Consider the following 16,728-nt stretch of genomic DNA (forward strand, 5'->3'; position numbering starts at 1 on the left):
CAGATGTGGAGATGCAGAATTTAGAGTTTGTTCTGCTGGTCTTAAGTCTTGCTCTGGTCCAATATTTCTTCTTCCTTATGTTCCCCGTTTCCCAGAAATATATATATATTCTGTGCCATTCTATGTTGGAAGTATGAGATGTGCTTTTTGATTTTGATTTTGCAGGGTGTCACAGTTAAGAGATTGCCTTGAATCTCAGAAAAGACTTCAAACTTCGCATTTAAAATAGTGTTGAGACTGTAAAATTTGTGGGGACTTCTGAAGTTGGACTAAATGCATATTGCATTATGATGCGGCATCAAGTCTATAGGGCACAGGAAGTGGAAGGTAGTTGTTTGAATAAGAAAGGCCCCCATGAAGAGAAGGGCAAAGATTAAAACAGAGACTTAAGGAACACCCATTCAGAGTCTGCCCCACATGTGGCCCATACATATACAGCCACCCAATTAGACAAGATGGATGAAGCAAAGAAGTGCAGACCGACAGGAACCGGATGTAGATCGCTCCTGAGAGACACAGCCAGAATACAGCAAATACAGATGCGAATGCCAGCAGCAAACCACTGAACTGAGAATAGGTCCCCTGTTGAAGGAATCAGAGAAAGAACTGGAAGATCTTGAAGGGGCTCGAGACCCCATATGTACAACAATGCCAAGCAACCAGAGCTTCCAGGGACTAAGCCACTACCTAAAGACTATACATGGACTGACCCTGGACTCTGACCCCATAGGTAGCAATGAATATCCTAGTAAGAGCACCAGTGGAAGGGGAAGCCCTGGGTCCTGCTAAGACTGAACCCCCAGTGAACTAGACTGGTGGGGGGAGGGCGGCAATGGGGGGAGGGTCGGGAGGGCAACACCCATAAGGAAGGGGAGGGGAGAGGGGGATGTTTGCCCGGATACCGGGAAAGGGAATAACACTCGAAATGTATATAAGAAATACTCAAGTTAATAAAAAAAAAAAAGAAAGGCCCCCATAAGCTAATATATTTAAATACTTAGTCACTAGGAAATGGAACTGTTTAAAAGGATTAGAAGGATTGGGAGATGTGGCCTGGTTGGAGGAAATGTGTCACTGGGATGGGCAAGGCTCTCTTTCTCTGCTTATGGGTCAGGGTAGAGGTCTCAGCTACTTCTCCAGCACTGCTTCTGCCTGCTGCCATGCTCCCACCATGATGATAAAAATTAAACCTCTAAAACTGTAAACAGGGCTCCAGTGAAATGTTTTCTTTTTTAAGTGTTGTGTTGGTCATGGTGTCTACTCACGACAACTAAGACGGGAAGGAACTTGCAAACGAGTAGAATTTGAAGAAGTCAAGGAATGGAGCTTACATGACAGAGGTCTGTAAAGCTCAGAACAACAACAACAACAAAGATCTCGCTACACTTGTAACTGTCAAAGTCTCTGTGGACTTTGCCAGAATAGTCTCAGCTATAACAGGGAGAGAGCTGGACAAAGTCACCCGTTGCTGTGGCAGGATCCAAGGGAGATTAAGAAAGAGAGGAAGGCAGTGTTGACTCCTCTTTCTCGGAGCTTAACCAACAGAGTACTACTAGGAGATAAAGGTTATTATTTTTGCTTCAGAAGCAGGGTTTTATGTAGCCCAGGTTATGTGACACTGTAATATGTAGGTCACTAAGATTACCTTGAACCCCTGATTCCTGTCTCTACCTCCTTAGTGTTGAAATGGGGAGCCTGGCCACCATGTCTAACTATGCTTATAAAAAGTGTTTGTTTGTTTGTTTGTTTGTTTGTTCGTTCTAAGGACATGGGAAGGGGCTAAGTTTTAGGACAAAAGAAGGGAGTTGGTACAAATGGACCAATTGAAGGTTTGAAGAGCAGAGAAGATCGAGTTGATGTCTTCCAATGGTTTTGGAGAAGGAACAATACAATCAGTTTAAAAAAAAAAAAAAAAAAAGACTACTCATCAGAGCTGAGGGTTGGTTGCCCTGGCAGTGACAGTCATGAACTTCCAGGGCCCCCGGTTCAGCCTGCACACAGGACAGAGGCCATAGTTCATAGTTCATGAAGTCAGTGGACTTCATGCCATAGTTACTCTGGTAATTGTGTTATCTTCCAAGTAAATAGATTCTAGCCGAGTATTCCAGCGGCTTAAACGTTTTCCTGATTGTGTTTTGCGTTCTACCTTGGCCCTGTCTTCTGGCCTTCATTCTCTCTCTTCTCTTAGACATGTGCTGATCTTCCCAATCTTTGTCAGTTTGGGTGATTAATGGGGGAGGGGTATGTGAATCTTTTCCTCCTCGTCTCCTCACTTAGGAAGGGCCTCCTCAGGCCGGCGGGAGAGAGCTCAGATGTTAAGAGTTCATATTGCAAACTTTCTTGGGAAAAGAAAAAAGGCTCCAGAGTAGTGATCCATTAGGACCTATTTTCAGGATTCGGATTTGAGGTAAAAAAATTGTCCAAGTCTTCCAATTTTCAGGAGAAGTTTTGTGCCTACGGAAATACAAGCATTCTGCCTCTGTAGAAGTTATAACATTGTTTCTCACAGTCTTGGGTGGTTGAGGAGACATCCAATTTTAGAACTCTAATCTGTCAATAGGTGCATTATAAAACCCTGGATACATCGCGTCACTGTGTAGGACTTCAGACTGCGGTTTGCAAAAGCAGAATAAATTTTCTTGGGGTTGTACCGTTATGTACACACACACACACACACACACACACACACACACACACACACACACACACACACGCCCATTGGCAGACAGGGCCACACCTCACAGCTCTGGAGGAAGCCGCAGACCTCAGCTGTACAAGCGCAGCCTGGACTAGGGGAAGTTTTCCCTGGGAAAGATCAGCCTCACGGCGTCGACCTGTCCGCGGGGCGGAGCGCGGGGCGAGCACGGGTGGCCGGGAGTCGGTGCACAGGGGACTCGGGCCAGGGCTGGGCGGCGGCGGGTCCCGCGAGCTGCAGAAGTCGGTGCCCGTGCGCGTTCCCGCCGTCCCCGAGCAGCCGAACCCCCGGCGCCACTGGCAGCATCGCCGCCTCCCGCTGGCCACGGAACATGGCTGCGCGCCGCGCCACCGTCGCCTGCGCGCTGTTGCTGCTGTCCTCCGCCCTGCTCCGCCGCGGCTGCCCGGCGCGCTTCGCTGCCGAGTCCGAGTCGGATGAGGACGGAGAGGAAACGGTGGCGTTCCCCGAGTCGCCCCTGCAGAAACCCACTGTGTTCGTGGTCGTCCTCGCCCGCAACGCAGCGCACACGCTGCCTCACTTCCTGGGCTGCCTGGAGCGGCTGGACTATCCCAAGAGCAGGATGGCCATCTGGTGAGCGGGTAGGGGTCCCTGGCCACCGCGGAGCATGAGGGCAGCCTGCTGCGCACACTCCCTCGCCGCCCGCGTGGGTCCCGGACTGAGAGAGTGATGGGGTCGGGAGGGAGATAAGAGAAACTATGGGCGAGAATTCGGTGACCTTGACTTTTCTTATCCTTCTTTGGCTGGTTTCTTCAGTATCCCAAAGCAATGAAGGGAAGGGAGAGAGTGTGGTCTCCAGATGTCATACACAGAACTTAATTAATTAAGGCAGGAAAGGGGTCCACAGAGACTTGGGAGATGGAGAATGAGGCACCCTGACTTGCAGGTGCTAGGCTCCTGCTCTCTGCTTAACTTGGCTCCTGGTCCTCCCCTGGGTTATCTGAACTCAGGGATGGAGATTTTTGAAGCTTTGTTTGGAGTCTTTCCAATCACACCACACTGTGGACTGTTCTTTCTCGGGAGCTCCAGAAGGTCTCTGCCTGTTTAGCCTCCTGGGACATGTTCCCACTGCTCCAGATGCAAACTGCAGTGAGGTGCCCTGGGGTTTATCCTGGGACGCGATGGAGCCACCTTTTGGGAAGATAAACAGTCAAGTTTTGTCTTCAGGCTAAATAACTCTGTGCCTGGTCCCTCTGTGTTTGCTATGGATCAGGACAAGGAGAATGAATGGAAGTCTGTCCCTTGCTCCTGTAGACCTCAGTCCAGTTCCACACCTTTAAATCCCAGCATTAGAGGTGGAGTTGGGCGGGCGAGCTCTAGATGGTCTGCAAAGCAAGTAAAATCTGACCAGGTAAGATAAGCTGTCCAATTGGTAGACAAGCCTCCCTCATCCATGAGAATAAAAGCTAGAGGCATCCTGGAATGTTTTTTGAGAGGAGCTATCCCCAGACAAGACCTAAAAGAGGTGGGTAGAGGGGGGCGGGGGAGTTCATTGGCAGCCCAACAGTACTTGGTAGCAGCCGTACTGAGGCGTGAGAGCAAACAAGCGGCACAGTACAGCTCTGTGGGCACACTGCTTCCCTATACACCCTGCCATACGTGACTGCTTCCAGGGAGAAGAGCGTGCTATGTGCAAAGAAAGTGGGAACGTTGGTAAGCCAGATTTGCACTGTGTGTGTGTGTGTGTGTGTGTGTGTGTGTGTGTGTGTGTGTGTGTGTTAACCACTTCCATGCCAGAAGCATTTTAAATCTCAAGTCTCGTCCTGCTTTCTTTGCAAAAGAAATCTTCGACATGTGGTTTTGGTTTGTATGTGCTATTTAAGTTTTCAAAACCTTACAGTATTTACCATGAGGATTTAGGAAGAGGAAAGGGGAGTATTGAGGCTCACTTAATAAGTGGTGCATTGACAAAAGCAATGTAAGGAAAGAAAGTTCGAGGGTGTAGTTCACCGTGGTGAGAAAGGCTTGGCTGTAGAAGTATGAGACCGCTGGTCCCGTTATATCCACGTCAGAGTGCAGAGAGACGGACGGTGATGTTCCACTTGCAGACTCCCGTTTACTAAGCCCGGGACCCCTATCCATGGAACAGCGCCACCTACAGTCTGGGTAGATCTTCTCGCCTCCCTGCTGGAAGCGACTTCATAGGCACACCCAGGAGTGTCTTTCCTTGGTGATTTTAAATTCAATGCGATCCAACTGACCATGAAGACAGACCACCACAAAAGGGAAAGCTAAAATCTGACATACGAGCTTGCCTACAGACTGCTTGCTGTTCAAAAGGGAGGAAGGTTAGGAACAAAATATAAGCAGAATTTGCAGACGTCTATAAATTACAAATTAGAATATCTGAGAATAGCTTATGTGATTGGGGCCATATGTTATAGAATCCATAGACATTGACTTCTCATAAGTATAAGAGAGTTGGTGTAAATGACTGAAAAAAATTCTACCTTAGCTTAAATTCTATATAGGTTTTTGTGATATAACTGGAGTCAACAGGCAACCGATGCTTTATCCTAACTTCCATGGGTGATCCAGATCACATGAACCCTCATGTTCTGCTTAGATGAGTGTCATTTTGATTCTGCATAGACCTCTGTGGCCTCTTTCCCCTTATCTTCACTTACAGTGAAGTCCTTCACGGCCAGGATGAGAAGTCTGAGGAAGACTCCCAACCCTTGGTGAGGACAGGGGCAATCTCTGCATTAATCTCTGGACACTCGGTTCTATCTAAGAAGCTTGACCCTCTCTTAGAAGCCCCACATGACACCTAAATATCAACAGAAATGCCGGTTCTTAGAGGACCAGGATATGGCTCAGTGGTTAAGAGCATTTGCTGCTCTTGTAAAGGTCTAAACTGCAATTCGTTTCTAAGCACCGTGTTAGACAAGTGACAGCCACCAGAGTCTCCAGATCCAGGGGATCCCATGCCCCATTCTATCCTCTGGAGACACTCACCCACATGTGGCCACAAATACACAGAGATACAGAAAAACGAATAAATCTGTTTTAAAAGTCAATTTTAAAGTACTCTTTAGAAGAGAATTGTCTGGGATAGTTGTAGGTTATGGCGTAGACAGCGATTCTGTGGAATGTCGTGGCCATAAAGATCTTCTATTAGTTGCTTCCTTCTTGTGCCTTCAACCCAAGATCTACTCGGCATCCCAGATGCCAAGCAGGATATCTACTCTGCAACTTTGAAAAGTGGCTGTGAGCTACCAAGAACATCCAAGCAAGCATTACCAAGTACAGTCCGGGATGCTAGCTTTCACTGAGTGGCGCTTCCGTAACTCCGTGCAGACTTATTCTTCTCCTTCATCCTCTGTGAGGTCTGGAAGAACAAGGGATAAGATTTCTTTCCTAGATCACCGAAGATCAAGACATTTCCCCTAGCCAACAGCATCATTGAGTCTGGCCCGTGGGTCACATGGAGACCCCTTTGCCACATGATTCTCTTATGCAACGTTCTAGATCTGATCTAGACTACACGCACACAGGTGAGAAGGGAATCAACCTCTGCTTTTGGAGAATGCATTTATTTTTCTCAGCATCACAATTTGGGGGTTGGAGAGGTTGATTGAGCATAGAAAAAGTTTTGTTTCCTACCACGTACTTCACAACAACAAAAAAGGGGGGAAAATTCCGTTCTCTTGTCTGATCTCAAACTCAGCAAAATATTTGTTTTTTCTTCAAGTATCACAACCTGGGGTACGAAACGAGGCAGAAACTTCATTCCATATAAAATGTGTGGCACTGTGCTGAGGAACAGAAATTGTGAGGCCTTGTGCCATGAGGCAGTGTGTTTGATGACTTCTCTTTAATTCACTGGTGCCCAGAACAAGTAGCCACAGCAATAGAGGGAAGGCTGACCTCTGTTCACTTCCTAAAGCTGTGGTTTGGCTAAGTAAGGGCCATGTACCAGTAGTGAAAACTGGAAAAGGGTACGTTTGGTCCAAAAGAAGAAATAACTTAGTCCAGAAAGAGACTTTAAGTTTATTGTTTAGATGGCCTATAGTAATTGTGGGGTGCTATGCTGTGTGACTGTGGAACAATCCAGGCATTTCATCTGGCGGAGGGGTGCAAAGTATTATACAAAAGTATTATACTAAATTGAGAATCACTTTTAATAGTTAAATGGAGAGATGAGGTTTGTTGGCATAAGTATGCAGGGGTGGGCTTCTGCTTGTTCTGGGGAACTAGTTCTGATGATATTTTGCTCCCTACTTTATCTCTATCTTGTTTGGGGATTAGCCGGAATTTCCTTCCACATTTTTAATGGCCAAGTCACAACATTTTGGCAGAAGCTCAAGTAGATACACTGATGTAAGTGTGTTTGTAACATGTTCTAAATGGCTATTAGTGATAGTTTTCAGCACCTGGGGTGGAAATGATGTCAGAGTCTGCCAGGAGCCGGGCAGCCACTGTTGTCCCTTCAAAGACAAGTTGTAGCCATTTCACAGTGAAAACATGTTTCTTTTGTCACCGTCTTGATATTGTTTTGTTTTCTTGTTTCCTTATTCTTTCCAACGTGGTGAATTGGAATGGGGTTAAGGTTTTATAGATTAGAACCAGGTGGACTAAGTTTAGTCTTCTGGGTCACCATGGGCATGCCTGTGGTGAGATGGACTATCCTCATCTGAAAGGGACTGACGTAAGGACTTCCTTATGTTAGTTATTGTACTGATAAGTGAGGTGTGTGTTCCAAGCCTTTCACTTGAATGCTGCTAAATAGACGAGACTTCCTGTCCTATCAAACTTGTATTTTCTTCATCAGCTCTCTCTTTGAAAAATGAAATTTTATTTTTTAGTTTTTTTATTTTTTTATTTTTTTATTTTATTATTATTTTTTAGTGTGTGTATGTAGGTCAGAGGCCAACATACTAAAGTTGGTTGTTTTCTTCAACTGAGTGACTTCCAGGGATTGGATCAAGCTTAGCTACAGGTACCTTTACCCACTGAGCCATGTCACCAGGCCTCAAAATGAAGTTTTCAAAAGGCATGCTGACCTCCATTAATGTACAACCAGTATATGGTTATCAGAAATAAAAATAAAATATCAAGTAAAAACACTAATCATTTTAGAACAAAGCCACCAGCACAATGAAGCTAACGTTTACGGGTCAGTATTCTCAAAGCTTTATGTGGCATGCTGGTTACTTTTATGCCAACTTGACACACAAATTGAGAAAATGACTTCATAGGATCTGGCTGTAAGGCATCTTCTTAGTTAACGATTGATGGTGGAGGACCCAGCCCGTGGTGGGTGTTCCATCCCTGGGTTGGTGGTTCTATAGGAAAGCAGGTTGAACAGCCACAGGAAGCAAGCCAGAAAGCAACATCCCTCCATGTCCTCTGCATCAGCTCTGCCTCCAAGTTCTTGTCCTGACTTCCTTCAGTGATGAACAGTGATGTGGAAGTTTAAGTCAAATAAACCCTCTCCTCCCCAACTTGTTTTTTGGTCATGGTGTTTCATTGTAGCAATAGAAACTCTAACCAAGACATGTCATAACATGCTTATTCCCAGTAGCAAACCTAGGAAGGGTTATCTCACTATCTCACTTCATATAAGAGGAACCTGAGACACAGAGAATGTAAAAGCTTTACATAAGGTCTCAAGACTAGCCCATGGTGGAGTCAGAACGTGAGCCAGTGACTGATGTACCACAAAACATGCACGTGGCCCACTTAAAAGCGGGAAAGAACCAATTCGTTCTCCTCTTGCTTCTGTCCAGTTGACCCAGCTTGGGAAGATAAGAGTGCTGGCGTGGGTTTCCATCAAATGAGAATTGTCTCTTCTGCTTGTATGATGGCAAGGGCTCCTTGTTTCTCTTCCGCTTGAATGATAGCAGGGGCTCTGTGGTTCTTGTCTGCTAGAATGATAGCAGGAGGCCCACAATTCTCTTCTGCTTGAATGATAATGGGGGTGGGAGTGGGGGGGCAATTCTCTTCTGCTTGAATGATAGCGGGGGCTCCATGGTTCTCTTCCGCTGTCCCAATCAATTCGTACTTAGCTCAGGCACTGACTAGTTGCTGAGCTCAGCGCTATGTTAGAAGATTTCACAGGAACAAACAATAAATACTAAAAGGCATGTTGTGTATATGTATGAAAGTCACTTTCTGCAACCAAAAGAAACCTTCCAAGTATGACTAGTGGCAATAATTAAAACAGAACCCTGTGTATGTTTGTTGACTATATTTGGCGTTCCTATTGCTAAAACATTCAGATTTTCAGCTTCTTAAGTGGGTGGTTTTAGATTTGCTTGTCTAAAATATAAGCCAGGCATAGTGATGCATGCCTTTAAACCCCCAGCATTTGGGAGGCAGAGGCACGTAAATTTGAGGCCAGTCTGGTTTACATAGTGAGTTCCAGGACAGCCAGAGCTACTGTATAAAATTTCTTTGCAAGGATTGGAGAAACCTGTCAATCTTGCTCCCAACCTCCTTTGGATTTCAAAACGATGCACTCCTTTAAGTAAACACTGAAGTAGCAAATGTTTGTCCCCACCGATCCCATTGCTTCAACAATGGCAAACTGTCTACAGCAAAAGATAGTGTCCTGAAGTAGTTCCCAAATGAGCTTCACGTCTGTGGACTCCAAAGCAAAGGGCAGGGAAGGAATTTACCCCAGTAGATTGTATGGTAAGTAACGTGGTGACGCCATCGTTCGCCACTTTTAAATCCTGAGCAGTTGTTTCAATGTTGTTCGTTTTATAGCGTGCCCCTCCTGGTTGGTGCAGCATGCCCCCTAGTCTAAGCAGACGTCAGTTTTACAGGTATTTCTCTGGGTCTTTATCCTGCATCCCCTTGCTACTCTTTGGTCATGGGCATGTGCTTTCTGCAGTCCTCCTGCTCAGCTGTCTCCTGTGGCTATAGCAAGGAACAATGAGAGCTCTGTAACCAGGAATGCTGCCGGTTGTGCCGAGGTCCCTTCCCAACACTTAAACGCACGCATGGGTCATTTCACTGTGTGGCACTGTCTCCACTCTGTGGAGCAGTATAGAGGGGCCATTATGAGGGTTTCTTGGGGTTGATAGTAGGGAATTCTAAAGGTTGTTTCTACACATTACTTCACAACATGTAACATTATACAATAAAGCCAGAGAGAAAGCTGTTAGCCTGTAATGAATTTGTTGGGCTGTTCCTGTTACCACCTTATGAGGAGATTCCACCCGCGTATTTAAACCGTAGCTATAATTCATTAAGAACTGCATGGCTTTCACATGCTTACTCTCAGCGTGGCTTGCTATGTTTTAATTACATTTATGTTTACAAAAGTTAGTGATTGAAAATTATACCAGGGGCTGGAATGATGGCTCATTGGTTAAGAGCAAGTACTGCTCTTGCAGAGGACCCAAGTTCAGTCCCCCCCCCCCCGGAATCACTTTGGGAAGCTCAGAACCACCTGAAACTCTCGCTCCAGGGGATCTGACACCCTTTGGTCTCTGAGGGCATTGCATTCATGTGCACCCCCCCACCCACACACACACACTCTCTCCACATATATACACATAATTTAAAATAAAAAAAAACTTGAAAGCCTAATTGTTTTAGAACTCTGGTATATTTATTTTTTTTATTTTACTACTAAAATGCCAGACTCCCATGCTAAACTGATCAGACCCTGTGTGGAGGAATTCAATGAGATGTGAATCTCACGTGCCAGCTGTGAGCATTGAGAGTATTTCGCATATTTGTCTAGAAGCTGCCAATGTGTGTACATATTTTGACCCAAATGTATATGCTGCCTGTACCCTATACAAGTGTGGTGTTTTGAAGCCCCTCTCTCTGTATCAGGGTCTTTACATACTGACAGACACCCATATTACTTCCCAGCTGGTAGAATCAGATCAGTTTCACAGAACCTCTATTTCAGGGTGTTACTCTGAGTACCTCTCTGATCACATCCCCCTCTCTGATGACATCATCCCTCTCTGATGACATCATCCCCTTCTTTGATGGCATCATCCCTCTCTGATGACATCAGCCCCCTCTTTGATGGCATCATCCCTCTCTGATGACATCATCCCCTTCTTTGATGGCATCATCCCTCTCTGATGACATCATCCCCTTCTTTGATGGCATCATCCCTCTCTGATGACATCATCCCCTTCTTTGATGGCATCATCCCTCTCTGATAACATCAGCCCCCTCTTTGATGGCATCATCCCTCTCTGATGATATCATCCCCTTCTTTGATGGCATCATCCCTCTCTGATGACATCATCCCCTTCTTTGATGGCATCATCCCTCTCTGATGACATCAGCCCCCTCTTTGATGGCATCATCCCTCTCTGATGATATCATCCCCTTCTTTGATGGCATCATCCCTCTCTGATGACATCAGCCCCCTCTTTGATGGCATCATCCCTCTCTGATGACATCATCCCCTTCTTTGATGGCATCATCCCTCTCTGATAACATCAGCCCCCTCTTTGATGGCATCATCCCTCTCTGATGACATCATCCCCTTCTTTGATGGCATCATCCCTCTCTGATGACATCATCCCCTTCTTTGATGGCATCATCCCTCTCTGATGACATCATCCCCTTCTTTGATGGCATCATCCCTCTCTGATGACATCATCCCCTTCTTTGATGGCATCATCCCTCTCTGATGACATCATCCCTCTCTGATCACATCCCCCCTGCGTTCTTGCCATTGACTCTTTGTGCTCTAGAAAATATGGCCCTAATCACTCTTTGTAAAGTATTTAAAATTTTTTTTACTAATTTATGGTATGGGTGTTCTGCCTGCATGTGAGTCTGTGTATCACGTGTGTATCCTCAGAGGATGGAGGAGGGCATTGAAACTGAAGTTACATATGGTTGTGAGTTGCCATGTGAGCCCTGGGACTCATACCTTAGCGCCCTGTTAAGAGCAGCCAGTGCTCTTAATCACTGAGCCATCTCTCCAGCCACCTAATCAGTCTTTTAAAAAGTACTTTTGTAGGTTTTTTTTTTTTTTGGTAATTGTTGATAAATTGTAACGTGCGCCCCCCAAAGCCTATATCATAATGTGTAAGTTTATAATGTTATGAATGTCTGTGTAATGAATACCTGACATTCCCAGGTCTGCATTTCTCCACGAGAGAGGCTAAGTAGTCTCTGTTCTGTGAACTTGGTCCAGGCCCCCAAGTCCCCATTAGCCTCACTGTCTGCACTAAGCCCCTGCTGTCTCTTTGACTTGCTTTACCTGACCTTGGTTGGCATTCAGGTGCTCCTTCCTCAGGCTGGAACCCAAGTAGTGACTACTTAGAATTAGAAGGTCACCCAGTGGCCGTCGGGTGACCTAGTGGTAAATAAATCAGAGTTCTGTTACATTCCTTCTGCACTTCACTCTTCTGGTGGGAAACCCTGTTAATGTTCATACCGTTTGTTTTTTTTTTTTTAAATCTTGTTGTAGGTAATAATTGAAAATCCATGCAGAATATATGCATAATGGCTAGAGCTTATTTAGTGGGTCATGCTGCCACTAATGCAAACATCACATCTGTGGTTGGTGTCGTTAGCCAAGTCTCTCCCATGATTTAAACCTTAGATTTGGCTAGAAAGTACTTTTCTTCTTTAGGAACACCATATGTGCAAAGATGTTTTTTTCAGACTGGAACTTTGAACATCTTCATGCTGGTCTGCTAGGGCTGAACTTGGGGCTTTGTAATGCGTTCACTTTGTTGACTCTATAATTATTATTTATCTGCTTGGCAAATTTGACAGGCTGATGGCTATCTCCTGCCTCGTGGAGATGTCGTTGTTCTATAAACATAATACGAAAATAACTTTCCCCCTTCCGTGCTTTCTGATTCGTGTTTGAAGATACCTTAGGGACATGCATTCAGAAGCAAGAATAACACAAGTGCTCACCCTAGACTCCAAGGTCCCAAATGAGGCAGAAAGCCAGAAAGACTTCTGCTAAAGGATTTGTATGAGTATCTGGGTCCAGTGGCACGTCGGCACGTCGGCTGCGTTAGAATAGTTCATTTCCTCCCAGGTTCAGTTACTTTAGAGTCAGCTGAGGGGTATATACCAGGATGGAGAAAGGTTTCTTAAATTAAAATCTCCCCAATTGGGCTACTAGCTACCACCACCACCACCACCACTACCACCACCACCACCAAACAACAATAATAATGAATTAGACTTCAGGGCATGCATTTTGGACAATAGGGTTTTACAACAGTATAGGTCTCTTTGTAGTCACTCTTTTGAGAGTGACTGTCCACTCGTGGAGAACAGGATAGAGGGCGATCGCAAATTTCTTATTCTAGTAGGTAGCCAATGTGACGAGAACCAGGGAATCTTGGATGAGCCATTGCTTTCTCACTGAAAATTGCAGTGAGAAATTGCTCCTTTTTGAGGCCTTGAGAAACGCAGGATTTTCTAGACACTCAACAGTGGAAATTAAATTCCTGAGATACCTGTGAAATATGTATTTGTAGACATTCGGGGCCCTGGCATTCCCAGCGGAGTGTCTTGCTGGGCTCATAGAAGGCTTCTTTGTTTCTTGGTGGCCAGCCAGCCTTAAAATCCTGGCCGAGTGGCACACACCACAGTGATTGTGGTATGGACCTGCCAAGACAGTGGGAAATCCATGCCAAGGGGGATCAGGAGTTTTCATGTCATCCCTGAGCCACACAGAACAGCCAGCTTAGGGCACAGCTCCTGCACAGCTACGCTCCTTCTGCAAACACAGGTCGAGCAGCGGAGAGCACCCAGGCAGCCAGAACGTGCCTTGTTTTGGGTGAGTTTTGGGGAGCTGACATGGAAGGCTGAAACAGCTAGCACTGCAAATGTTTTACAAAACAATCGCTCTCCTCTCCAGCCTTCCTCAGTCTTCCTAGACCTTAAACTTTGCTAAGCACACCAATTTTCATTCTTTGACTCTCACTTTAGCAAGATAATCTATGGTTTCTAAACCAATGGGTTAACAATGAGCTTAGAAGACAAGTGCAAGCCTGCCCCCAAATTAGTATAAGAGAAGGGATAATAAAAACCAGAGCGGAAATAAATGGAAGAAAAAAAAAAGGTCTGAAGGTTTAATGAAAAAAAAAAAGCTATTTTCTTAATGCAACTGCCACACTTCTAGCTAGAGTAATATGTATATATGGAGTCTACATAGTCTATAGATTCTAATAAATAAAATCGGAGATGAATAAAGACCGTTAGAGATTATCATGGACAAGAGCAGGTCAGTTAGCATGCACTCTTTCTCTAACAGTGGCTGGACTCTCTCCAAATGTGTTTAAAGACAGTACTACAGATGGTTGGCCCTTTGTATACAGCTCGTGCATTACACTCAGCGTAAGAAGGCAATTCCTCGAGCCTTTTATTTCAGCTTGCATTATTAAGCCCTTAGTGTTACAGAGAAACTTATTGATGGACGTCGTTGGAGTGCGGGGAGGTGAAACTAGCAATAGCCTCTAACTACACATAGTGTTTACCTGGGCTACATTGGTCCCCACTTTCCTTGATCTTGGTTCTCTGTTGCTTGTATTAAATCTCTCCTCCCCCTCCTTCCTCTTCCTCATCTTTTTCTTCCTCCTCCTCTTCCTCTTCTTTCACTTCCCCTTCTCTCCCTTCTGTCCCTCTCCTTTTCCCTTCCCTGTACATGTGTATTACTGCATGTAGTGTAGAGGCCAAAGGACATCCTTTTATTTTAATTTATTTGAATTTAATTTTTACTTATTCGCTGTACCTCCTGCTCACTGCCCCCTCGTGTTCACCCCCTCCCACAATCCTTCCCCCATCCCTCATCCCCTTCTCTGCTGAGCAGGTGGGGCCCCCTGTGCACCCCACACACCCTGACACATCAAGTCTCTGCAAGGATAGGCGCTTCTTCTCCCACTGAGGCCAGACCAGGCAGCCCAGCTAGAAGAATGTAACCCACAGACAGGCAACAGCTTTTAGGACAGCCCCCGCTCCAGTTGTTCAGGACTCACATGAAGACCAAGCTGCACATCTGCTACATACATGCAGGGAGGTCTGGGTTCAGCCCATGTATGTTCGAAGAAGGATATCTAATGTTCTGTGTTCTGCTATTCTCTGTCTTACTCCATTGAGACAGGGTCTCTCTCTGAGCCTGGAGCTTAGAATGGGATCTGCCTGTCTCTATCAGTTAACATTGGGGTTAGAGGTGCATATGCCACACTGGGCTTTATGAGGGTGCAGATGATCAGAACTTAAGTCCCAATGCTTGTGAAAAAAGCACTCCTACCCTCTGAAACCCCCTCCTACTCCTTCCTTTTGTAAGGCAAAGCCACACACTGTAAATAGCCTATGCTATCTTATAACTAATTCTGGAGTCACACACTGGCCCTCCCACCTCCCACTGGGTTACTGGCATAAGCCATTATGTCCAGCTTAATATTCCTGTGTTTTTCTTCCTTTTCTTCTCACATCACTAAAATCTCCTCCTCCTATTTGTGACTAATGAAATTGGACTGTTTTCAACAGCTGGCAATTCAGCTGTTAATGACATGATATTACAAGTTTCCCAAGCCTGTGTCCTCACTCATAATGAACTTAACATTTACTTTTTGGACAGTAATATCGTTCTAGTCTTCTATACCGAAGATTGCCTTGGGTTTGTCACCGACTCATTTTGTAAGAAGCCAGTACAGTGGCATTATTACAGTGACAAGGGCAGCTGCCTCCTATGGGCAGTAGTGACTTGGCTGCTAATCTCGTGCTGTTCCACACCCAGTTTTCTTGTATTCTTTTAAAAAAAAAAAACATACCCATAGTAAAGATTTGTAAGCGTGCACATTTATTTTTAATTTTAAACCGTTTTTTCGGTTTCGAGAATGTGAGCTGTGTTCTAAAACTGAATCTGACCAGAAACAGTAATCATTGAGGGGTGGAGTTAAGTGAGGTGCATGGTTCCCTGCCTCCAAAAGTAGCTTTGTCCATTGCCCATTTCCCTGCAGTGGTCATTCAATTCGTTAATTGTGTTGTCTTGTGAAGGGACCTAGACACATCGCTGTGTATATCACTTTGTGTAAGTAACTTATTTCCTGTGCACCTCAGTTTCCTTGTCAGTCCTGTGGTGGTTTGCATATGCTCGGCCCAGGGAGTGGCACTTTTGGAAGGTGTGGCCCTGTTGGAGTATGTGTGTCACTGTGGGTGCAGGCTATTAGACCCTCATCCTAGCTGCCTGGAAGTCAGTATTCTGCTAGCAGCCTTCAGATGAAGATGTAGAACTCTCAGCTCCTCCTGCACCATGCCTGCCAGGATGCTGCCATGTTTCTGCCCTGGTTAAATGGATTGAACCTCTGACCCTGTAAGCCGGCCCCAATTAAATGTTGTCCTTATAGGAGTTGCCTTGGTCATGGTATCTGTTCACAGCAGTAAAACCCTAACTAAGACAAGTACTATAAGAGAAATGTCCTTGAATTGTGGCTCTCAAATGGGACTAATTATCAGAATCATTTGAAGAGGTCGTAAGGAAAGACCCAGACCAAGGCTGATGGAGTAGGGCCAGGACAACTGACGCATTTTATAAACCTCCCAGGGGATCTCAGTGTGCAGTTAAGATTGAAAACCTCTGGTCCAGATGTTCTTGGAGTCCTTTTAAAATTTGATATCCCACCCCCACCCCCTTAATGAGAATGACAATGCCTGGGAACTTTCACGGATCATTGATGCATAAGTGATTCCTCGGGGATCCTTAGTCAAACTTTAAATCTTTTGAGAGTGGCCTGAGAATGTTGGATTTTGTTACGAGCTCACCACGGTATTCCATCCCACTCTCTACTGCTACAGAGACTCTTCTCCGACAGCTGCTTGTCTCCTTTGAATGGAATGCGCTTTCAATGACTGACCTGGGGAGGAATGTGGCAACATGACAACCAACCTCACAGAGGCGCACTTGGCAGTTCCTCATGGAGGGTCTGTGGACCAGGTGCAGAAGCAGCTTTAGGCCAGGACTTTCTTCCTTGGTGTGGATGGCTGCCCCTTGGCGAGAGGAGCGGCCTGTAGCACGGCTTCTAAAGCACAGCCAGCCAGGCTCTGGCCAGCCC

The 16,728-nt window shown here is 45.5% G+C and overlaps 1 protein-coding gene across 1 annotated transcript in view; it reads left to right on the forward strand.

Moving 5' to 3' along the window:
• Window positions 1-2,733: 2,733 nt before the first annotated feature.
• Colgalt2 (collagen beta(1-O)galactosyltransferase 2) overlaps window positions 2,734-16,728 on the forward strand; it is a 105,735-nt gene continuing 91,740 nt past the window's right edge. The window contains 1 exon segment of the mRNA NM_001427297.1: window positions 2,734-3,286. Coding sequence (NP_001414226.1) covers window positions 3,027-3,286 — 260 coding nt within the window. The 5' untranslated portion in view covers window positions 2,734-3,026.

This window comes from Rattus norvegicus, chromosome 13, assembly GCF_021556685.1.
Source record: "Rattus norvegicus strain SHRSP/BbbUtx chromosome 13, alternate assembly SHRSP_T2T, whole genome shotgun sequence".
Lineage (NCBI taxonomy): Eukaryota > Metazoa > Chordata > Mammalia > Rodentia > Muridae > Rattus > Rattus norvegicus.